The 22,295-nt window shown below is 54.5% G+C and overlaps 7 protein-coding genes across 7 annotated transcripts; 3 read left to right on the forward strand and 4 right to left on the reverse strand.

Annotated features, from left to right (window-relative positions):
- Positions 1–297: 297 nt before the first annotated feature.
- On the forward strand, positions 298–4,611 carry GUITHDRAFT_148515 (hypothetical protein; the record flags this gene model as incomplete). Its single annotated transcript, XM_005819520.1, has 7 exons — positions 298–2,224; positions 2,418–2,472; positions 2,591–2,705; positions 2,944–2,985; positions 3,140–3,229; positions 3,644–4,397; positions 4,445–4,611. 7 exons carry the CDS (start codon positions 298–300, stop codon positions 4,609–4,611), a joined length of 3,150 nt encoding a protein of 1,049 aa, XP_005819577.1.
- Positions 4,612–4,770: 159 nt separating this feature from the next.
- On the reverse strand, positions 4,771–5,400 carry GUITHDRAFT_121228 (hypothetical protein; the record flags this gene model as incomplete). Its single annotated transcript, XM_005819521.1, has 1 exon — positions 4,771–5,400. One exon carries the CDS (start codon positions 5,398–5,400, stop codon positions 4,771–4,773), a length of 630 nt encoding a protein of 209 aa, XP_005819578.1.
- A 2,075-nt stretch (positions 5,401–7,475) lies between these two features.
- On the reverse strand, positions 7,476–9,012 carry GUITHDRAFT_121229 (hypothetical protein; the record flags this gene model as incomplete). The annotated part of the gene is made up of 9 exons (XM_005819522.1): positions 7,476–7,554; positions 7,617–7,745; positions 8,259–8,314; positions 8,364–8,405; positions 8,466–8,531; positions 8,587–8,694; positions 8,767–8,810; positions 8,869–8,900; positions 8,951–9,012. 9 exons carry the CDS (start codon positions 9,010–9,012, stop codon positions 7,476–7,478), a joined length of 618 nt encoding a protein of 205 aa, XP_005819579.1.
- Positions 9,013–9,398: 386 nt separating this feature from the next.
- Positions 9,399–11,471, forward strand: GUITHDRAFT_148516 (hypothetical protein; the record flags this gene model as incomplete). The annotated part of the gene is made up of 1 exon (XM_005819523.1): positions 9,399–11,471. The coding sequence occupies one exon, from the start codon at positions 9,399–9,401 to the stop codon at positions 11,469–11,471; it is 2,073 nt and encodes a 690-aa protein (XP_005819580.1).
- A 1,095-nt stretch (positions 11,472–12,566) lies between these two features.
- Positions 12,567–12,767, reverse strand: GUITHDRAFT_121231 (hypothetical protein; the record flags this gene model as incomplete). The annotated part of the gene is made up of 1 exon (XM_005819524.1): positions 12,567–12,767. The coding sequence occupies one exon, from the start codon at positions 12,765–12,767 to the stop codon at positions 12,567–12,569; it is 201 nt and encodes a 66-aa protein (XP_005819581.1).
- A 3,666-nt stretch (positions 12,768–16,433) lies between these two features.
- Positions 16,434–16,825, forward strand: GUITHDRAFT_121232 (hypothetical protein; the record flags this gene model as incomplete). The annotated part of the gene is made up of 3 exons (XM_005819525.1): positions 16,434–16,580; positions 16,643–16,732; positions 16,787–16,825. The coding sequence occupies 3 exons, from the start codon at positions 16,434–16,436 to the stop codon at positions 16,823–16,825; spliced, it is 276 nt and encodes a 91-aa protein (XP_005819582.1).
- Positions 16,826–17,652: 827 nt separating this feature from the next.
- Positions 17,653–21,436, reverse strand: GUITHDRAFT_148517 (hypothetical protein; the record flags this gene model as incomplete). Its single annotated transcript, XM_005819526.1, has 24 exons — positions 17,653–17,695; positions 17,746–17,864; positions 17,909–18,011; positions 18,056–18,094; positions 18,141–18,235; positions 18,294–18,371; positions 18,417–18,488; positions 18,662–18,711; positions 18,761–18,946; positions 19,005–19,065; positions 19,289–19,350; positions 19,560–19,622; positions 19,678–19,713; positions 19,796–19,871; positions 19,917–19,964; positions 20,016–20,062; positions 20,113–20,180; positions 20,229–20,332; positions 20,412–20,492; positions 20,539–20,667; positions 20,722–20,781; positions 20,834–20,950; positions 21,007–21,037; positions 21,420–21,436. The coding sequence occupies 24 exons, from the start codon at positions 21,434–21,436 to the stop codon at positions 17,653–17,655; spliced, it is 1,785 nt and encodes a 594-aa protein (XP_005819583.1).
- Positions 21,437–22,295: the final 859 nt, after the last annotated feature.

Consider the following 22,295-nt stretch of genomic DNA (forward strand, 5'->3'; position numbering starts at 1 on the left):
AACATGGAGAGAGAGGGGAGGAAGAGGGAGAGGAGGGGAGAGGGAGGGGAGGGAAACAGGCAAAGAAAGAAGACGCTGAAGTGAAAGTGGGGGAGAGAACTTACGGGGAGGGAGGGAGGGAGGGAGAGCAGGAGGGAGGTGATGTGGTCGAGAGAGGTATGGGCGTGTTGATCTCGCTGATCGTATTGAATGACAACGACTTATAGTCTTTCTAATAACCTTCGAATCAGGTGGAGGAGAAAACAGCTGCCTTTTCCATGTGTATCTGATCTGAGATCCTGCTGAAATCATCAAGACATGGCAGAGAAGTCTTCAGATGAAGACAGGGGCTGTGAATGTGGAGTTTGCCTTATCGACTTCCTTCAGAGCTCCTCACAAACCCCTATCTGGCAGTGCAGGGAAGGGCACGCTTACTGTTCAGCATGCTACGACAAGGTGCGGTGGGTTCTTGCACATGCGAGGAGTGTTGACTTGGAGCAGATGGGCAGGGAGGATGCTGTATGTCCTATCTGCAATGTGAGGATGGGAAGCATCAGAAACCGCGCCCTCGAGAAGCTAAGGGATCGTACTCTCCGTCCAAAGGCCCCGGAGGACTCCTGTGGATCCTCCGAGAGGAAAGGGGTCGACCATGGCGGCTTCAAGTTCTCTGATCCGTTTCGGCACACGGCGACCGGGTGGTCCATGCCGTCTGCCCCCCCTCCCTTTGCTTTCTCTCAGCAGTTTTCCTTCGGGGGCTTTCAGAATTCTTCGCATGTACCGCCTTTCGCTCCAGCTCCAGCTCCAGCTCCAGCTCCAGCTCCTTCTTCTACTCCAGCTCCAGCTCCAGCTCCAGCTCCAGCTCCAGCTCCAGCTCCCTCTTCCACTCCAGCTCCAGCTCCAGCTCCAGCTCCAGCTCCAGCGTTTTCTTCCGCTCCAGCTCCTGCTCCTGCTCCTGCTCCTGCTCCCGCTCCCGCTCCCGCTCCCGCTCCAGCTCCAGCTCCAGCTCCTGCTTCTTCTGCTCCCCCTTCTGTCCCTCCTGCTTTTTCTGCGCATCCTGCTCACCCGCCTGCAGCTTCTTCTGCTCCCCCTCCTGTCCCTCCTACTTTTTCTGCCCCTTTCTCCACGTCCTCGTTTCCGAACCCCAAGAGAAAGCCGAAAGCTGGAGCAAGAGGGAGGGGGCAGCCACGGAAAGGCTGCCCGTCCAACGAGGACGGGTTTGTGTTTGAGATTTCAGACCTCCTCAGGAATACCTTCTTGCATCCGCAAGGGCCGGCGTATCCTCCCGGAGCCTCCTGTCATGACTTTCCCGCCTCCTCCTCCTCCTCCTCCTTCTCGTTCTCCTCGACACCGTCTGGCTCCAGCATGCCTCAGCAGTCAGCAACTCAGGGATCTGACTTGCCGCCAGGCCCTGGGGGAGGAGACGAGGGGTGCGGGGTAGCAGAAGGAGAGAGCGCTGCTCCGATGCGAAAGAACAAGAGCAAAGGCCAGCGGAAGAAGACCGTTCAGAGGAAGGAGGGGTCTGACTTCACCTCTACCGAGAGCTTTGTCTTTCATCCTCCCCCAAACTTCTCCTTCCCCCAGCCGAGCTCCTCTGGCTCCACCGGGCAGAGTAGCAACTTCAGTTCGGTGCCGTCGGAGGAGCAGAAGTCGAGAGGGGACAGGGAAAAGGCCGAGTTCGGTGCTCAGCAGCAGTACAGTTCCCCCCCGAATCATAGCAAGGCATGTGGCACGAAGAGAACTTGGCGGAAGGCGAGGCGAGATATGAAGGAAGACAAGCAAGCTACTAGCTTTCAGTTTGAAGTTCCTAAAGCTGCCGGGGGAGGAGAAGCAGGAGGAGGAAATGCAGCAGCAGGCACTAGTAGTACCTTCTTTGACTTCCAGACCTACGCAGAGCTGGTTGACCGCGCGGGCCCGACCGCCACAGCAGCTTTCATCGCTAGGAACCCAGGCGTGTCGCTGTCAGTTCTGCTGGAGATGGTGAAAGAGCGAGAGAAGGCGAAGGAGGAGGAAGTGAAGACGAAGAAAGAGGGGAAGGAGAAGGAGAAGGAGAAGGAGAGGGAGAAGAAGAAACAAGACGCACCGTCGCAGGAAGTTGATGAGCAGAAGACGTGTCTGGAACTTCGGAATCAAGGAAACAATCTCTACATGAAAGGACTCTATTATCAAGCTTGCAGCGTCTACTCGCAGGCAATTTCCATTGGAATGTTCGTTGACGCGAAACTTCAATCTGTCCTGCTCAACAATCGTAAGTAGATCACAACATATCCCTCTCTTTTCTGTTATGTTGCCTTCATCCTCCCCTGTCCTTCTATTTCATTTCCTTCTGCTGCTTCATTCGCCTTGCTCTCCATCATTCCTGCCGATAATCTCATTATCGCGGTCTCGCTTGTTTCCCGATGCTCTTACTCTCTCTCGCATTCTCATGTTCCTTTTCCCAGGAGCTGCTAGCCTGCACAAGCTCAACAGGTTGCAGGAAGCTTATGATGACTGCCGGTAAGGCGAAGAGGACGGAGGGACAGGGAGGAAGAGGGACGGAGGGACGGAGGCGGTAAAACAGAGCGAGGCAAATAGGAGGAGGTGGAGGAGGAGGAAGAGATTGACATTGAACCAGGTCGGCGATAAATCTCGACGGAGAAAACGGGAAGGCGATAGCGCGTGGCGCTAATTATGCAGGAGAGTTGGGACTTTTCAATGAGAGCAAAGAGCTCTTCAAAAGAGCGACACAGGTGAGATGAGACTATCATCTCATCTCTCCTCCTCCTCCTTCTCCTCCTCCTCCTATCATCTCATCTCTCCTCCTCCTCCTCCTCCTCCTCCTCCTCCTCCTCCTCCTCCTCCTCTCTTGATCCACAACCTCTCGCTCCCTCGCTCTTCTTCATACACTTCATTCTGCTGCCTCTCGCTCCCTCGCTCTTCTTCATACACTTCATTCTGCTGCATCTTTGACTTGTTTTCGTCTTCTAGTTTTTCCCTGAGTCTGCAGACATGGTCAAGTCCGTCAAGAAGGTGCCTGTCTTTCCTTCCTCCCTGCGTTGCCTCCCAACCCTGCCATCCTTTCCTTCTCATCTTCATTTCTTCTCCACCAAACTCCCCTCCCCTCCCTCCCCTTCCCTTCCTTTTCCTTTTCCTAGTAGCCGCAAGTATTTTGATGCGGCAGCAGATGGAGTCGCTTGCCGAGCAGGTAGACAAGGCTCGCTCGCTGCTGTTGGACGGGGAGGGATCGCGAGCGAAAGCATGCTTGCGCGAGCCGGTTAGTCTGCTCTCTCGCTGTTCAAAGTCTGAGGCTAGTGGCTCAGCTAAAGTCGTCGCCCCAAGTCAATCGAGGTCATGAAGCTGATGGTCAAGGTGAGAACTGGCCGCCCCTCCTCCCCCTTCTCCTCCGCCCCCCGCCGCTCCCTCTCCTCCTCCTCCTCCTCCTCCTCCTCCTCCTCCTCCTCCTCCTCCTCCTCCTCCTCCTCCTCCTCCTCCTCCTCCTCCTCCTCCTCCTCCTCCTCCTCCTCCTCCTCCTCCTCCTCCTCCTCCTCCTCCTCCTCCTCCTCCTCCTCCTCCTCCTCCTCCTCTTTTCTCCTCCCTCCTCCTCCTCCTCTTGGCCTTCTTGCCGCCGTCATCTCCTCTTCGTTCTCTCCTTCCTTCCCCTCCTCTCACCGGCTCACAACCTTGACAGGCCCATCACGCCTGCGGGGAGCATGACGAGGCCCTGCGAATGTGCACGGCGATGGAGGAGAAGGGGCAGGGGGACCTGGAGGTGAAGCTCCTCATGAGCAAGTCGATGGCAGCAGGAGGGAGGCTGCAGGAGGCGATCGCTAAGATGCACGAGATGCTCAAGTTGGACCCCGAGTATCGCGACTGCAAGCAGGAGCTCAAGGACCTGAAGAGGATGGAGGAGATGAGGAGCAGAGCAGAGCAGCTTCTCCGCACCCGCAGGTTCTCTGAGTCAATCGAGCTCTGCTCCGAAGCTCTCCGCATCTCTTCCTGGGCCACTGGCTTCAACGCTGCAGTTCTCCTCACCCGGGCCTCCTGCTGGGTTGAGCTCAAGTCGCTCGAGAAGGCGATCAATGACTGCTCCTCCTCCCTCGACCTGAACCCCCGGCTGGTCAAGGCTCTGATCTGCCGAGCTCGATGCTACATGCAGCGATCGGAGTACGAGGAGGCAGCCGAGGACTTCGAGCGAGCAGCGCAGGTCGACCCCACCCAGAAGCTTCTGCTGCAGCACGAGATGAGCGAGGCGAGGAGGAAGGCGTCTGCTCCTTCCGACTACTACAAGGTCCTCGGCGTCAGCCCCTCTGCGACAGACAAGGAGATCCGAGCAGCGTACAAGAAGTTGGCGCTGCAGTTCCATCCCGATAAGCAGAGCGGAGGAGGCGAAGCTGCAGGCCGAGCCGAGCGGCAGTTCAAGCTCCTATCCGAGGCCTACGCAGGTGAGTCGTGCGCTGATCGCCCGGTAGAGGTTGACAAGCTGCTGCAGTGCTGTATGATGAGCAGAAGAGGAAAGAGTATGACAGGAGCAGAAACCAGAACGCGTTCGAGAACAGGGAGTTCTCGCATGGCTGGAACCATTCCTTTAATTCGAAGCGATCGAGCAAGCAGTGGGACCAACGCTCAAGGTCGTATAACTCATGGCAGCATAGGTAGGGAGCGAGCGTCTCATCCGAAAGACACTCGATCTTGTACAATAAATCAAACCATGAGATGTTTGCTCTGCCCATTCCACCCCCTACACTTCATCCGCTGCTTTCCGCTTTCTCACCCTCTCCTGGTATCTCCCGAGCCATCAGCAAGGTCAGAGTCACGTCACCTGCGGACGATCTTGTGCAGATGAATCTGAGCCTCTTCACTCATGCCAAGTTTGTCCACCTCAGCCTCTGGGATCTCCTCAACGTCAAACTCACCCGTGTCATGCAAAAGTGCGAAAAACATGAAGGAGAATGGTCTGTCGCAGAAAACGCTGTAAACGATGCTCCCCGGAACCGTCACCCTCAACAGAGTCCAGAGGAGGTCCTCGTGACTCTCTTGATCATAGAAGAGTTCAGACAAGATGACATAGTCGAATGTCTCTACATGGCTTTTGAGCTCAGATAACTCCCATCCTCTCTCCCCCCACTCCAGTTCCACAGCCTTCATGCTCAGTCCTGCCGCGCATGCCATGTCCGCCTTCATCTTCAACCTGTCCAGGCAGCCTCCCCCTCCTCCTCGCTCTGTTGCTGTAACCTTCGCACCCATCTTGCTTAAGGCCTCCGCCAGAACACCCTCACCTGCTCCCAGCTCGAGGAGCTTCTTTCCTTTGAAGTTGCCCTTCTCCTTCTTGTCGAGGAACTCCAAGAGCACGAGCGACGCCTTCCACAAGTGTCCTCCTCCCTCAAGCCGTCTCACCTCCCCCAGCTCCTCCTCGCCCTTGGCCTCCATCTCCTTCCGCCCCGCCATCCCTTGCAGAGCTGAACTAATCCAAATCAAACTAAAACGTTAGATAGTCGTGCGAGTGCCTCAGGACCGTCGACAACTTGGCAAGTTCCCAGTCCCGGTGGCCCGGCACTGGCACACCGGGTGACCGCACTGTGACCGGCGGCCGGCGGGGCCCGGCCAGCCTGGCTAGTACGGTCACATCACTGACCTTAGCCACGGCCAGGGCCCGGCCCAGTGGCCGGGCACACACTCCGAGTCAGGCTGCGACACCGTTCGGACTGACACGCCGGGGCCGCTACTATAAACCTTTACTCAAAGTTAAGTTAAAAATCAGTACGAGGACAATAATGAGAGACAATTTAAACAGTAGCTTTCAACTTGCGCCGCCAATAATGGCGGTTGACGGTTTACAGCGGCGGGGGAACGATCCGGCGAAGGCTTGTTGGTGCCCGGCCAAAGAAACACTGATACACCAAACGTTGTGAGTCGAGGCTCTGACATGTCGAGTCCGGCACTTGTCAGCATCACTGCCAGGCGTCACAGACAGTCAACGCGAGGTCACGATGTCGACATGGCGTCCGGGATCAACAGTCACCAATGGCCCGGCCCATTCAGATATGAGGCACCAGGGTAGACAGGGCTTGAAGGAGGGGTGATGGTACCCGGCCAAGCATATCCAGTGATATCAAACGTTGCGTCTTGAGATCTCCTTATGTCAGCATCACGAGGGAACAAGATCATAGAAGTCTTAACAGGTATCCGGGGACATCTAATACCACCCCACCTCGGCCCTAGAATCCGGTCTAACTGCTACCCCTCCTCGCACAGGAACATTCGCCCCCTACCCCCTTCTATAAACTGATTCTTGGCAGCCTCCGCTCCATCCCTCCTCCTGGTCAGCTTCCTGCTCCACGCGCTTGCTGCTCCTCTCCTTTGTCTGTGCTTGGACACCCTTGGCTCTGCTCTCTGAGCCCTGCTGTTGGCTTTTCGTCGCCATGCACGTCGCTCGCGCCCCCTCTCCCTCTCCCGCGCGAAGCATGGGACCTGCGAAGCTCTACGCCTACGTCGAGCCCTCCAAGGACAAGAAGCTCAGCGCCCTCCGCGACTCCATCGCCCTCATTCGGAGCAACGCGCGGGTTGTGAGCGCGGTGGGGGAGTGGATGGAGCTGGGGGCGGGGAGCCTGAACGAGAAGGCATGAGACCAAGTGAATTAACATCGGAGCTGCACGTGAGAGCTGAGAAGACTGGCCAGGACAGCGAGGACGATGGCGATATACAAGAGCAGGTGCAGGGCAAGTAGCAGAGGCTAGGGGTAATTCAAGGCATGGTTTCTATTACGCCGGCTTCAGGGGCGATTTTTTGATGTAATATAGCCAGGTTACAAAAGATAGTAATAAACTTTGAGAATGCAAACTGAACCGTAAACCATCTTGAAGATTCGAATGATTCATGCACAAACGGAATTTGCAACTGGTCCCTGTTGGTTTTCATGATCATGACAAGAATCTCCTACCTACATCTGAACGTGTCACTTCATGGATGAAATCATGCAGCAAGTTGCAAGACAAGAAGCGACTCAATTCAAAGATTGTCGATAGGCACTGATACTGCATTGTGATCACTTCATCATGAAGAAATACTTCTCAGCTTTACCTCGCACGACCCTCATCCTCTTTCGAATCAAGTTTCACTTGGGAACTGTCGGAACTTCGGAGCACTGACTCGGGAGGACTGCTAAGGAGGTCGCCTACGGACTTCAACAGCATGGTTCTCGGAGGATCAGCTCAGCAAGGACAAGAAGCTCAGGACCCTCCGCGACTCCATCGCCCTCATTCGGACAAACGCGCGGGTTGTGAGCGCGGTGGGGGAGTGGATGTAGTTTGGGAAAGGAAGGGGGGGGGGGGGGGGGGGAGGGGGGGGGTTAAAGCCTGAACCAGCTACAGGAAGCTATTGTTTTCATGCAGCGAGGGTAAGACAACAAAGAATAGTGAGTGTTCTCGAAAAGAATAATGAACTTCTTGGAACGAGGATTCCGAGCTGTAGCTCTACTTCTTTCTCTAGAGTTCAAGTCAGTTCTCGGCCTTTTCCTTCAAGTGTTAGGAAGTCGCTCCCATCACCTTAGCAAGCAAGTCTTTGTCCGCCTTCTGCAGATACTTGCGGCTCTGCTTTGCCAGCCTGATAGCAAACAGCCGTCAAGGCATTCCAACGGCTGTTGATGTTGATGTTGATGTTCACACCTCCGCCTGACATCGTCGGGGTCCGGGCTGGAAGTCCTTGTCTGGAATGAGACGGGTCTATACTCACTACCGGACCGGGCAGAAGCAGCATCGGACACGTAGAAACCGTTGCTGTTCATCAGCTTGTTCCTGCAAAGCGGCAAGTCAGTGGTACAGGCAATCAAGGCGCCTTTACACAGCAGGGGCTTGGGACTGACCCAAACGCGTCTTGGTGTGCTGTGGGTAGCGAGTTGCCCGCAGTTGTCCCAGGCTGGGAATTGAAAACATCGGCAGAGATAGATTCTGTTATGAGATTCTGGATTGAAGACTTCAGGCTGGAGCCACTTTCATTTGAGAAAACCTCACCCCCCCGAAATTTTCATCGCCCTGGCTCCGATTCTTTAAAATTTTGTCCTGAAGCGTTCAACAAGATAGTTGTTCAGTGTTTGCTGGTATGGATATCACTACCAAGAGACTCTTTCACTCACACTCATCTTGATTGCCGTCCGTGGAGAGTTTGAATCTTCTTTTGAATAAGAACCACTTAACTCATTCGAAACACAAGATACCGTGATAGTCTTCCCTCCATGAAACATTCTTGTTGCTCCTGTAAGGTACAGGCCACTCATAATTTGTTCACACGACTCTCGGCCAGTCAATTACCTGTTGGTCCTCATACCAGATTCTGTGAAATCGTCCACAATCTCCGTAAAGTCATCCTGTCCTTTGAAATCAGAGCATGTTTACGATGGCTTCCTGTCTTCGCACTTCAGTCCTTTGCAGATCTTCAGAATCATCATCTGTGAGAGGCTGGAGATGGATTCAGGCGTCGTCTCCAAGATCAGAGGTCTGTTGTCTCTGGTGTCATACCCCGAAGTGTCTTGTTGTGTCATCGACTGTCATGTTGTCCAGTAGCCGATGGTATTCTTCTGTGTCCTGTCAAGTCAACCATTACGGGCAACAGCTAACGCAGGAGAACTTGACACTTCACCACGTCCTCTTCCACCACGCCTCCTTGCAGCGAGGGAGCAGGACGATCGGCCCAGCCCTTCTGCCCCAGGGCCTTGCCGTCTCTCGGTGAGTTGCGCATGATTCCTCGCTGAAGAGGACTTCAGCAGCAGCGCACATACAAAAAAAACTCGAGTGCCTGTGCTGCTACGAGCTTTGGGACCGCGGCCTTGAGGTCTGTTAGCTCGCCCGGAGCTCGCTTGTCGCCTGTTGAATCGCAAGAATACGTGTGACGTCTGTGGGACGAGGAGGAAGAGCAAGCAACCTTGTTTCAATGCAGGGCTCGCACTTTCTTCTCTGAAAGACAAGATCGGGTCAGACAGCAAAGCGCTCGAGCCGAGACTTACATGGTGGACTCCCCTCCCTCATTCCCAAAGCCTTGAGTGCAGTTGGAACAATAGTTCCCCATCCTTGATCCTCCGCACTCTCTCCAGGTTCACCAACGAGCTGCTGACCAGTCAATTCATATCTCCTCCTTCATCCTCCCTGTTACCCCCTTCCCTCCCGCCTACTTCCCTGTTGCCTGCCTGCCTGCCCGCCCGCCCGCCCGCCCCTCCATCTTCCTCCTCCGCCCCCCCATTCGCTTTCTCCTGCTCAACTCCGGGAGATCGCACACTATTTCTGCTAGTGGTAACCTAGCCGTGAGTGGTAACCTCCAGTAGGGACAAACAATGGCGAGGAGCGGGGAGTAGGGAATCGCAAGAGGGTCGGGGGCTCCGAGGAAGGGGAGGGGAAGAGACACGAGAGATGCACGCTGAGAGGAGGCGCTGGCGATCAGTGGAGACGTCAGCTGCCATGCCGCTCCTCCCCCTGACTGCGGTTTCTCGCAGCACATGGCTTCTGCACCTGCTCCTCGCCGTGCTGTCACTGCCCCCTCCTCCCTCTCTCGGACTTACCCGTCATCCGGAGCATGTTCCCGTCGCCATCAACCTTCAGCATGTTCAAGGGGCTGTGGTGGAGGCAAGAATCGTTGGGATGCAACCAGACGTCTCCTACTCTGTCCTGATGCAGGCGATAGTCGACGGACTGATCGTCTTCTCGCAACCGATGAAGGTCAAGAGCTCGAGGATCGAAGTTACCATATCTGAACTGCCTCTGGGGGTGAATCAGCCGACCATTTCCTGCAAGCTCTATGACGACTACCCTCACCTCTCAACTACCGAGAGCCTCCTTGCTTCGGTTCAGAAGCAGCTCCCTATCACTATCAAGGAACCGCCATACTCCGACGAGACGAGGCTGAGGATTGCGTGCTCTGAGCAGAGCTTTGAGGTCCCTCCGTCGCTCCAATGCTGCAGCAGCTCGCACGAACAAGACCTGAACATCTCCCTGGCGTCCATAGGCAGCATCGATCGGTCGATTCAGATGCTGCATGTGATGCTTCAATGGGACGGGCCTGTGTCGCTGGTTTTCTATGCTAGGTCGGAGGAGGAGGAGCGATTTATCTCAGCATTTGTGGAAGAGACGATGATCCCAGCTGCCGTCAGAAGTTGTCGCGAGCTGAATCTCCAGCTACTGTCGGACTGCCACGACCAGGGCTCGCCGGAGCGGGTGTATCCCTTCCCAGTCAACAAGCTTCGATCTGTTGCCGTGTCAAGGGCCAAGACAGATCTCGTCCTTTACATCGACGTAGATTTCATTCCTTCGGCTGATGCTGCTCGTCAACTGCAGCAAGCAATGTCGTCGCCATCCTTTGATCAAGCCGCTGGCCTGCTTGTGCTCCCGGCCTTCCTAACCGTCTGGTCGTCACCTTGGCCATCGCCAATGAGGGTGGAAGACGAAGGGATGCAAGTAGAGCCTCTGCACTTAGACGAGCTGAAGCGCCGCTGCATCGCGGGTGACGTGTATCCTCCGGAGATGCCGTTCCGCATGTCGCCGCATGGAGCTACCGACTACCTCAAGTGGTTCCACATGCCAGCCAACAGGACAGAGCCGTTCCAAGTTCTCTACAGCATGTGGTACGAGCCCTACTTCGTCGTCAACCGCCGCCTGTGGAGGGGGATCAACCACCCTGGGCTCTTCGACGAGCGGTTCGTGGACGCTGGCCCAGACAAGGTCCAGCTCGCGTACGAGGCGGCAGTGTTGGGGTACTCGTTCTTCGTGCATCCAACCGCCTTCCTGGTTCACGTGCCTGAGAGGAAGGAGCTGTTCTGCCATGACAGGTTTGCTCAACTATGCAAGAAGCAAGAGGTCGATAAGACAAACTGGAAGGACAAGACTCTATACTTCTCCAACTTCCAGTTCCTCGACTTCATCTTCAGCATGCCAAGGTGGACGGACCACCGAGTCCCGGAGGGGTTTCATCGCCCCTGCTTCACCATCCCCTTTGCGTACATCACGGAGCTTTCTCGACGGGAGCTGATCTCGTTCCTCTTCCCTCCTGCGAAGGTCAAGATGGTCTGGACATGTGCGAGGGATAAGTGCGAACGAGTCCACGAGAAGTTTATGCTCTGGCAGGGTCATTTCCTGCCTCCCTCTGCCTTTCAAGTGCCTCCTCCGGACCTTGAAGCGCGTCAGTCCTTCAGGGAGGCCTTCAGCCGCTGGTGCTTCACTATTCCTCCCCTTGTCGGCATCTACTTCGTCCGTTCTGGCCGAGTTTTCATCCAGTATGACTCTCTCCTTCTTAACGGGGAGCCGGACGAGGTTGTCAATGCTTCTCACAAACTCTACACCAGCAGCGCTGCCTTCGTCCTCGAAATGTTTGAGGACAGTGGGACGAGCACGGCGGAAGTCCCTTGGGAAAATGAGTGCTTTGAACAGACCGGCAGCCTTGCTAAGCTTGTCTTGTGCCATATCCAGTCTAAGATGGAGACGAGGCAGGGCAACTTCGACGTCATCTTGCGATCAACTTACTTGATGAGTGCGTCTTGACGCGAGGAGAGAAGAAGGACCGTCAGGATATCCCGTCTATCTCTATCTATCGTCGTGCATCAGTTAAACCAGTCCATCTCGAGATTTATGCTTTATTTACATCTCACACCCAGTGGCACAAGCATATTCCCTCTTCTTCCTGATACTCCCCTCGCCCTTCCTCCTTACTGTACACCTATAACATCCTCTCACATCCCGCCGTCCTCGCTGAAGCCAGCTCGCTATCAGCTGCTCCTCCCTCGTCAGACTTGACCCGTTTCCCTACATCCTTATCCTCTCCCCTTGATGACGATGTCCTGCTCGGTTGCTGCGTCATAGCTCGTTCAGCCCCCCCGCCCCCAGCTCCATCCACTCCCCCACCGCGCTCACAACCCGCGCGTTGCTCCGAATGAGGGCGATGGAGTCGCGGAGGGCCCTGAGCTTCTTGTCCTTGGAGGGCTCGCCGTAGCTTGAAGGTAGCTGGGGCAGGGGAGGGAGGGAGGAGGAGCTGCCAGGAAGTGCTTGCATGGCGGTATCTTGCGAGCAGAGAGAGGATCGGAGATTTGAGGAGATACATAGTCTGAGATCGGATTGTTCCTGTCAATGAATGGGGTAGTTTAAAGGATTTGGAATGGGAAAAAGGGGTGGGGTGGTCATCAGATGTCACATGGCAATGTCTCAAGTTGCAACGTTTCACTCTCGTTTTCTGTTCCTAGTAGTAATATGTGAACGACCCTCGTGATCAGGTCGAGGAATGGTGAGACAGAACCGAGAAGGGAGGAGGAGAAGGGAGGAGGAGGAGGAGGAGGAGGAGGAGGAGGAGGAGGATTTTGAGGTGGGACGGCCATGTCAAGGCTCAGGGGCAACAAGAAGAGTTCAAGTTGGGGCCTCCTGAGGTCGGGAGAGCAAACGATGTATGAACGCGTCCATATAAGAACAAGAACCAACATCTGTTAGCCTGAGCCTCATCAGCAGACGACCTTCATTCGTATCACATATAAGCTTAACCCCTCCTCGCTCTTCCCCCTTACTGTACACCTGTAACACCCTCTCACATCCTGCCGTCCTCGCTGAAGCCAGCTCGCTATCAGCTGCTCCTCCTGCTCGGTTGCTGCGTCATAGCTCGTTCAGCCCCCCCGCCCCCAGCTCCATCCACTCCCCCACCGCGCTCACAACCCGCGCGTTGCTCCGAATGAGGGCGATGGAGTCGCGGAGGGCCCTGAGCTTCTTGTCCTTGGAGGGCTCGACGTAGGCGTAGAGCTTCGCAGGTCCGATGCTTCGCGCGGGAGAGGGAGAGGGGGCGCGAGCGACGTGCATGGCGACGAAAAGCTGACAGCAGGGCTCAGAGAGCAGAGCCAAGGGAGTCCAAGCACAGACCGAGGAGAGGAGCAGCAAGCGCGTGGAGCAGGGAGCTGACCAGGAGGAGGGATGGAGCGGAGGCTGCCAAGAATCAGCTTTATAGAGAGTGGGTGGGGAGGGGGTAGGGGGCGAATGTTCCTGTGCGAGGAGGGGTAGCAGTTAGACCGGATTCTAGCGCCGAGGTGGGGTGGTGTTAGATGTCCCCGGATACCTGTTAAGACTTCTATGATGTTGTTCCCTCGTGATGCTGACATAAGGAGATCTCAAGACGCACCCCCACGCCAACGCAAGCCAGTATGACCCCTCATGCGCAACGTTTGATGTTACTAGATATACGAACCAGTAATGTTCTGTATGTCAGCAATGTCCCAGTCACCCACCCACTTGATCCCGGATGCCATCTGGGTATCGTGACCTTGCGGATGACTAATAGAGTAATTGTTTTTTTCTTTTGCTAATAACTTTTTAAGTCGATCAAAGTTGATACTCCTTGTTGTGTTTCGTTTCAAGACTTAGGCCCGTTTCCCGCCGGCTCCCAGATTCCAGATTCCAGATTTTTTCATACAAATATAAGTCAATTTCTTTTTTTTGCTCCAAATGTTTTGGAGAACTCAACTATAAGTCATTTTAATTTGAGAATGAAACGATGCGGTTGACTTTCCCAGATTTTGCTTTTCGAATGGGTAGGCACTATATGGAAATATATTATTAGCTCAATCGAGAGAAATTGTTAGAATGTAGGGAGGGTACGCTGGGAGCATCAAATATGAACAGGCAGGGGACCCCACCCCCTGTGAGTATGTATTGAAAGCACCGGTGAATATTTCAGCGTAAATTTCAAATCTATTTGAATAAAGTCAAAAATCTGGAATCTTGGAGCCGGCGGGAAACGGCCCTTATACTTCTACTAACTTGATATTCCCCTACTCTCGTGATTGTGTTCAAATGCACTATCGCTGAACTCATCAGACTCGAAGTGGAAGTCAATGTGTTAATGAGACAACAAAGGTTTGTGCTATGACATCATGCAAGGGGAGAACGATCCTTTTATCATCAGTCAAAGGAACCCCAGAGATGTAAGGGGTTCCGAGCAATGCTGCCTCATGCACCTCTTCGAGCTTCAATCAACTGATGGTTGCACCAGTAAAGGAGATCTCTCGCTCTCGCTCTTCCTCCCCCTCCCTTCCTCTCTGTCCCTGCCCTGCCCTGCCTCCCTTCCCCCCTCACTTCACTTTCCCTCTTTTCTCTGCTCTCTCCCTCTCCTTCCTCCCTGACCTCTGACCGTAACTTTATCGCTGTTACGAACACTGGCGATTAGAATGCTTCTGATCTTCATTGAATGCTCGACAGAATGCAAGTGACACAGCCTGACTACTGCAAGTGACTGACTGCACCACAACACAGTCTCACAATAAAGAAACTGAAAATCGTGTAGCGTTGACGGCATCAGCCATTGTCATAGAGAAAGAAGAAGAAGAAGAAACGAGGCTTGTTCTCTATGACTCCGGTTTTTATTTACATCTCATGCTGACTATCATACATGTTCTTGATGCTGCTGCCGCTGCTGCGTCATAGCTCGTTCAGGCTCCCCGCCCCCAGCTCCATCCACTCCCCCACCGCGCTCACAACCCGCGCGTTGCTCCGAATGAGGGCGATGGAGTCGCGGAGGGCGCGGAGCTTCTTGTCCTTGGAGGGCTCGACGTAGCAAACGGATTTGTTGTTGTTGTTGTTGGAGGAGGAGGAGGAGGAGGAGGAGGGAAGGAGGACGGAGGAGCGAGTCGGAGGAGAGACATCGAGAGGGTTACAGGGAGTGGCATGCATTGCGGTGTGTGCCGAGAGAGGATGGGAGGTACCGTGTGTCTCCCTTTAGTAAGGGGGGATGCAGGGCGAGCGGTATTGCAACACGCAACGTTTCATGTGGATCTCCGTGCCGCGCCATGGCGAGTACGTGACTGATACATGGCAGGCAGAGTCCGTGATCAAAAACCTGCGATAGAGGCAGCACCCTGTCCTCCCTCTAGTCATAGATACTGCCACCACCTATTACAGACGTGATCTTAAGATTGCATCTTAGTATGATCGTCCTTTCAGTTGCTCCTCTTGCAGTTCCCTGTAATACTCTGACGGTTGTCCGTCAAGCTTGACAGTGAGCGTCTGCTCGAGCTCCAGTAGCTGCGTTACAGACTACTGGGTCACCATCTACCCATCATGATCTAGCCCAGAATTCCATCAATCCTTCCCTGGAAGAAAGCTTCAGGTCTGCAGCGTTGACGGCTGTGTGCAACCAAGCTGTTGAGGTGCATCTGAATTAGATTTCATGGCATTTGTCAAAATATAATCCAGCAAAGATGCTCTCAGCTCTTCCTGTAGACGTCTTCAACCCGAGCATCATGGTACCATCCACCAGGGCTCATCAGTGTGAAGTGAAGAACGTGAAAGACAAGATGATGGTTTGCATCAAACTTCATGTTTGTTACATTCAACACCCGAATCTCAATATCATACATCGTCGCCCTGTCTCAGTGTTGCTGCCATCCCGCCTTTGCCCTACAGTTCCGCAACACAGAAAGCGCTCTTACACCTTCCCTTCCCCAATCCTTATCCTGATCCGAACCTCGTTCTTATTCTTGACTGCATTTTTCATGTTCTGTCACCCGGTCGCTGCGTCATAGTTCGTTCAGGCTCCCCGCCCCCAGCTCCATCCACTCCCCCACCGCGCTCACAACCCGCGCGTTGCTCCGAATGAGGGCGATGGAGTCGCGGAGAGCGCTGAGCTTCTTGTCCTTGGAGGGCTCGACGTAGCAAACGGATTTGCTGTTGTTGTTGTTGTTGTTGTTGTTGGAGGAGGAGAGGAGGAGGAGGAGAGGATGGAAGAGGGAGAGGGAGCGACATCAATCATCGAATCGAGAGGGTTACAGGGAGTAGCATGCATGGCGGTGAGTGATGTGCCGGAGAGAGGATTGGACGAGGAGTGTGGAGACAGGGTTTTATAGGCTCAGCTTGTTCCTGTAAAAAGGGGGGTAGTTAGAGTGTAAAAGGGGGGTAGGTGTATAACATACAAAATTAGGTGGAGTTCTAGAAGTTTCTGGACCTCAGGAGATGCAACGTTTCGTTTCTCTCTCCGCTAAAACTGCTTGAAAAGGGCAAGCGCATGTCCAAGTCACGGTCGGAGCCATGCCGGCAACACTCAAAGCAACCGCTCGTAAAGCCGCTCAGTCGGAGCCTCGGAGTGTCACAGTGCTGCCAGGCTCTCTGAGCGACTGACTCTGAGGCGCGCCGCTACGAGGCCACATGTCGACGCCATTGAAAAAAAACGGATAGTTGACTGAAAACTGTCAACTCTGTCCAGTGGTCGCTGATCATTCATCATGTCCACGTGCAACTCAAATCTCGAGATCTGCCTCCTTCGTTTTGCTTTACTTGGAGTAAAACTGTTCGACGGTCACGGTTACCCCCGTCACGTTACCCTTGCTCACAAGACCATCCGATCGGGGACCGGCTGAATTGAACATCCTCTCCCCTTGTACGATACCTGCTCCTCCTGCGCATGCTCCCGTTGTACGGTATCTTCTCCTGCACCTGCTCCCGCGTCCTTCTGTAACAGCACTTGCTGCGTCAACAACCATGCTACGTGAAGGTGCGACTCGTGACTCCCAGTCCGCCGATCCTGGGAAGCTCTACGCCTACGTCGAGCCCTCCAAGGACAAGAAGCTCAGCGCCCTCCACGACTCCATCGCCCTCATTCGAAGCAACGCGCGGGTTGTGAGCGCGGTGGGGGAGTGGATGGAGCTGGGGGCGGGAAGCCTGAACGAGCTATGACGCTGGTTGGTAAGACTGAGTTGATTATCGAGAGATATCAGCGCCATGCAAGCATGAGCGATCAACTGTGCGACGTTGTGTGGAAGATTTCAAGTATCAGGAAGGTTTAGCGTGGTAAGAGACCGTCAATGGGACTCGGGATGGTAACTCAGAGTCAGTTCAAGGCCGTGAGCAAGAAGCCGAGTGGATTCATGTAATAAACCCTTCAAGGATTCTTCAACCCAAGGGCTGATCAGTGTCAGTGGAGTGCCTGCGCAGTGCTACTTTCAGCCTTCACGTTGCCCCCCGGTGAGCTCTCACTGAGCAACCCTCGGTGAGCTCTCACTGAGCGGCTGCCGCGCCGCAGTCAAAAGTCAGTCACTGAGTCAATCAAGGTCAGTGACACTGGCACGGTGACACTGTGACTGAGCCTCGGGCCCTCCGAGGGTATGATCGGACTGCCGTTATCGTCACGAGTCAACTTTTACCTCACTAGCCCAGGCTACCGGGACTCCGGGCGACTCGGCCCCGCCGTGACGGGCCCACGGCCACGAGTGCCCGGCAGACTGCCACCGGGGGCCCGCGGCGGCGCCGATCCGGCAAACCAGCGAACTTCGAACTTCTCCGAGGCTCCGAGCCAGTCTTCCGGGCGGTGGCTTCCGGCATGTCACACACTGGGTGACGAGTCTCATGCGGTAGCAGCCGCGCCACCGTCGTGACAATAGCCAGTCAGCATCGGCGGACACCGTGGCAGGCGTCGGTACCGCCGGGCAGCTCGGCCGCGCACTGTGGCACTAGTCGCGGCCCGGCCCGCGCGGAGGCGGCTAGTCACCGTGATCGTAAAGTAACGTAACTGCAGCATTAAATGATCTTGAGCCACCTCCAGGCCCGGGAAGAAGCTCACCCCGTGACTCAGACCCAAGTGACTTAGTTTTTACGATTGACTCAAGATCATTTAATGCTGCAGTTACGTTACTTTACGATCAATGTACAAAGTTACACGCGAGTTCGAACTTTCCCCGCGTTACGGGCTGACTCGCTTTCTCTAGCTGGCAAAGGCACTCCTAGCGTTCTCCTTTCCTCGTCCCCTGCACCATCATCGCTGAGTTTGCGCCATCTCAAGCTCTCGATTTCTCACCTCGTCTTCTTCCGTGGCTCAACTTCCTCCTCCACCACTTCGTCCTCATTCTTCTGCTTCAGTTGTGTGCTCTGCTGACTCTGCTGCGTCGCTCCGCCAACCTCCTCCACCAGCGCCTCCTGCTAAACACTCAGAACCAGCCACGAGGACGGGATGCACAAACCATGCGGGGAGGGTCGAGGAGGGGGCCTTGTGCCGGCTTCTGTTTCTTCTTCTTGGCGGAGGCGATGGAGGGAGCCATGTAGGACTCGACCATCGTCTTGTGCCTGTGCCACAGTGAGAGGCAGAGGAGCGAGAGGTGAGGAGATACTTCGACTCCTCGCACAGCAGCTGAACATCGATGGATCCTCTGTCGTCGGCGTCAAGGGCTGACGAGAAGAGACACAGCAAGGGACCTTGAGGAAGGAGTGATGGAGAGGTTGCCATCATTCACGAGCTGGAGGGTTGCTAGGAAAGTCCTGCAGACGTCGAAGCGCGACATCCCATGCACCTGACAGCGACAAGGGAAGGGAGGTTAGCGACCCCTCACCCCACGTGCTCTCACTCACGATGTTCTCGAAGGGAACCACCTCCTCCACAGCCTTCACTTCTCGCGCGACTCTTCCCTTCACAGTCTCTCCATAGGACTGCTGCTCGTCAGCACACCCTCTTCGTCTCCGCCTCCTCCTCACATGGATGTCAAAGGCTGGCCGCTTGTCCTCCTCTTGCAGCTTCGGCTCAACTTTGCTCTGCCACTCACGCACCTGCGACACATGAGGGCCGATTGAGACAAGATGGGGAGAGGCCAGTTGGGGGGGGGGGGGGGGGGGGGGGGGGTAGGGGTAGAGGAGGAAGGAACTCGTCTACGCCCTTGAGGTACTTGTCGACATAAGCCTGGAAGACCTTCAGAAGGAGCTTCGGCCACCCTCAGCCTCACTTTGCACATTTGCTCGTACGTGAGGTCGTCATGAAACTCTATGTCAGGCTCTGTTGCAGAGCTCAGCAGATTCGCCCGAGCAGCCTCTCTCCTCATCACCTTGCGTTGCTTTCTTGTGGAGAGCAGCTGAAAAAGTCTCGGGCCCCTCCTCTGTGCCCACGTCACCATTCCCAGCGAAAGGACAAGAATCTTCACCGTTCACAAAATCGTTGTCCCATCCTCCGTCTCCATCGTCGTCGTCGTCAACCCCTCCGCACATGTCCTCGTACTCCAAGGGCTTCTCCCCTGCAAGGTTGTCCAAGACTGAGGGAAAGGAAGGGGCAAGCAGAGCAAGGGTCTGCACCAGCAGCCGGGAGGTCGACCATGTCGTACTCATCTTCTTCAACTTCGAGCAGCTGAAGTTTCTGCTGGTGACGTCAGCATCTCCAGGTTCAAGCGGTTGACAACCGCGAGGGAAGGAAGGGAACGAGGCCGAGGCTCCCTGCTGCTCTTGAGCTGGAGAGCAAGCACGCGGTTCCTCTCCTCTACGAACGCCTGTGAAGGTTCAGAGCATGGCTTTCCTGGAGCAGCAAGGGGTGGGGGAGGGGGTGGGGGGGGAGACAAGTCGACTGAGACGATGAGAGGGACCTTGGAGAACTCGTGGAAGAAGGGAAGCTTGAGCGAGCGCGTCTGATAGGACCACAAGTCCACTGCAACCTCCGTCATCAGGATAGGAGGGAAAGCGACAAGAGCTGCAGCAACAACCGCTCGCTGAATGCTGGCGAGATGCGGAGGCCACGTTGGGCTTGCGAGTGGTGGAGGCCTTCTTGAAGGGGCGGGACGGGATGTCCATCCGGTCATGGGGGTCTGGTTGCAAGTCACTGGGTCCCTTCAGTCTCTTCCATTGCCCTTCACTGACCGAGCATCCTCCAGGGATCACTCGCCTCCTCCACTCGATGGCCTCTTGCCGTCTTGCGATCATCTGCTGGGGACAGACATGATTCTTGCGCGCGGTGTCGGTCAAGTCTCATGCTCACCCTCTGCTTTCCACCCTTGCATGCCTTCCATCCCACCTGCTCCCGGGTCAACGATGAGCAGCCAAGGGCGCGGGGGAGAGCAGGAGGAGCAGCTGGTAGGAGTGAAGACTCAACACACCTGCAGCATCCTCGTAACCATCGTCGTCGTCGTCTCCCTCATCCTCGTGATCGAAATTAACATCAAAATCAACCGTCTGCTTGTAGCGATCAGTGAACTCTGTATCTAGCTGTCCTTTCACCTGATCCTTTGCGATGTTGGTGATGTTTGGGTCGTTGAAAGCTTTCTCCTGCTCCTGCTCAAGCAACTTACTTGACGAGGCTCCGGAGGCGTCCCTCACCTCGGAGCGGAGCTTTTCTACCTCGAGGGATCTCTCGAGTTTGTTGTCTGTTGTGAAGTTCAAACAAGAGGAAGCCAGCAACTACTCTGTCTCTCACCAAGGATCCCTTGCATACTTGAATCGAGGAGCAGGGCGCCGGAGGAGTGGACAGTGGCTGTTGAGAGCCTGTGACAAGGCTGAGCAGCATGCAGTGACAGGGCAAGCAGGCGAGACCTGAGGTCTTTGTTGGGGTCGGGGTTCTCGTTGTCCACGTCGAGGCTGAGCATGAGGAGCATCGAGTTTTGGTTGGATTTCACGTTCTCGCCATCATCTTCCGCCTGGATGAGAGCAGTTTCAACGCGAGACAAGGAGAAACGTGGAGCAAGTGCAGTGTCAACAAGCGGAATCGTCGACAACCTCAACGAGGTCGATCGCAGAGCTCTTGGCCTCACGAATGTCATCGAGGGCGATGAACTGAACCTCGTCAGCGAAACATTTCTGCTAGATGGGTGAGGACACGGAGGGCAAGACAGAAGTTAAGCACCTCAGGCTCGTTCTCCTCCTCTTCCGCGTCATCCTTCCTCTTCTGCTGCCTATCTGTGATGATCTCGAGGACAGCAAAGACCAGGCGGTGTAGATATTCGACTTTTCTGCTGTACACACAAGTAGACCCCTGTAGCCTCCATCACAGCGAGTTCACACAACCCGAGCAACCAAACATGCGCACCTGAATGAGAAGTGCTGCTTCTGCAAAGTTCATGATGGTGTTCCCGCCATCGAGACTAATCTATATCATGTATCACCCACTTGCACACCAGCTGCTACCGACTGATCATTACCTGAAGCATTTCGAGTTCGTTGAGATATTCCTCGAGGTCATGCGCGATATCAACATTCCAGTTTGATGCAAGATCTCGAATCGGTTCAAGAAGATGTTTGAACCTTCCGCTCATTGACTGCTCACCGCTGGAGTAAACATACAAAGGAAGAGGGAACGTTTGCCTGCAATCACCTGATCCTGTTCTGATAACGACGTTTTATCCCTGCGAAACAGTATTCTCAACGGTGATGTATGCTTAATGGCAAGACATCTTTCCACAAACTGACTGTCCAAGGAGCTTCACAGATATCGTGAATGAAATTCCCATTGATTCATTGACCATCGATAACATCATTCTCATCTCACAACACTACGTCTTGTGTTCACTATTCCCTCTATCCGCTTGCTCCCCTCTTCGCTTCCCGATCCACATGAATCTTTCGTCGGAACGAAAATATGGCTACTTTCGAATCCTCTCTCCTTATTTGTGTTCTTCCATATCTCTACAACTCCCACTCTCTCATTCGAACATTCTGATTTCTTCTCAATGAATGTTGTCTGATCATTTTCTGCATTTCTCCTCCTCCCCCTCTCCAACTTCTCACCTTTCGCTGCCCCGCATTTTTGAATTTCAGTTTTGCCCAGCCTACCACCCCTACCACCCTTTCCTCGGCACCCAGCCTTTCAAAGCCTCCCAGTACCCTCCACCTCCTAGACCTAATATGTACCCTATAGTTTTACCAACAAATACCCCCTGTTTCAGAGGGGATCCATCACTCCATGTACCCCCACCCCTAAAAACTTCTCGTACCCCCAGGATCAGGGTACTGTTGGTTTCTGTACCCACCACATACCCGCAGGGTTGTGTACCCACCCACTTGAATACAATCCAGGGAAAGTAAGGGGTACAACCCCGATAGGGCCCATAGAGGGTAGGTACACAACTTATGTGACTGGGGTACTGAAAGCAAGTACCGGTACTATTTTCTTGTAGTACCGGTGATTTAATGGTGAATTTAGAGGGTCTTTCAATGTCATATGTGAGCGAGGTGGACTTTGATTCGAGAAATGGGGTAGGGTAGTTTGTTAAAATTGGGGTGGGGTGGTAATGGAGGGCGGCAGAGGAGCGGCGCGTGCGGAATGAGGCGGGGAGGAGAAGGAGGCGAGAAGGGAAGAAGAGACGAGGAAAGAAGTGAACTGAGACGAGAAACGAACGATCAGGATGTGTTTCATCGCAGAGATGATATCTGAAATGGGGAGTGTCCTGCTGTGTTGTACGGTGCTGATCATTGGACCCTGGTGCCGAAGGGCAGCATTTCGAGGATCTCTATATAAATGTTTGCAAAGGGGCGAAAATCGTGTTGGAATCATGTAAAAACTATTCTTCCAACCTGATGTCGTGATCTGGCGGATATTTTTTGCTATAAAAGTGATGGATCTGTTGGCTAAGCGAAGGATGACAATTAAGTAATCTGAATGCT

The sequence above is a fragment of the Guillardia theta genome (assembly GCF_000315625.1).
Source record: "Guillardia theta CCMP2712 unplaced genomic scaffold GUITHscaffold_219, whole genome shotgun sequence".
Taxonomy (NCBI): domain Eukaryota; class Cryptophyceae; order Pyrenomonadales; family Geminigeraceae; genus Guillardia; species Guillardia theta.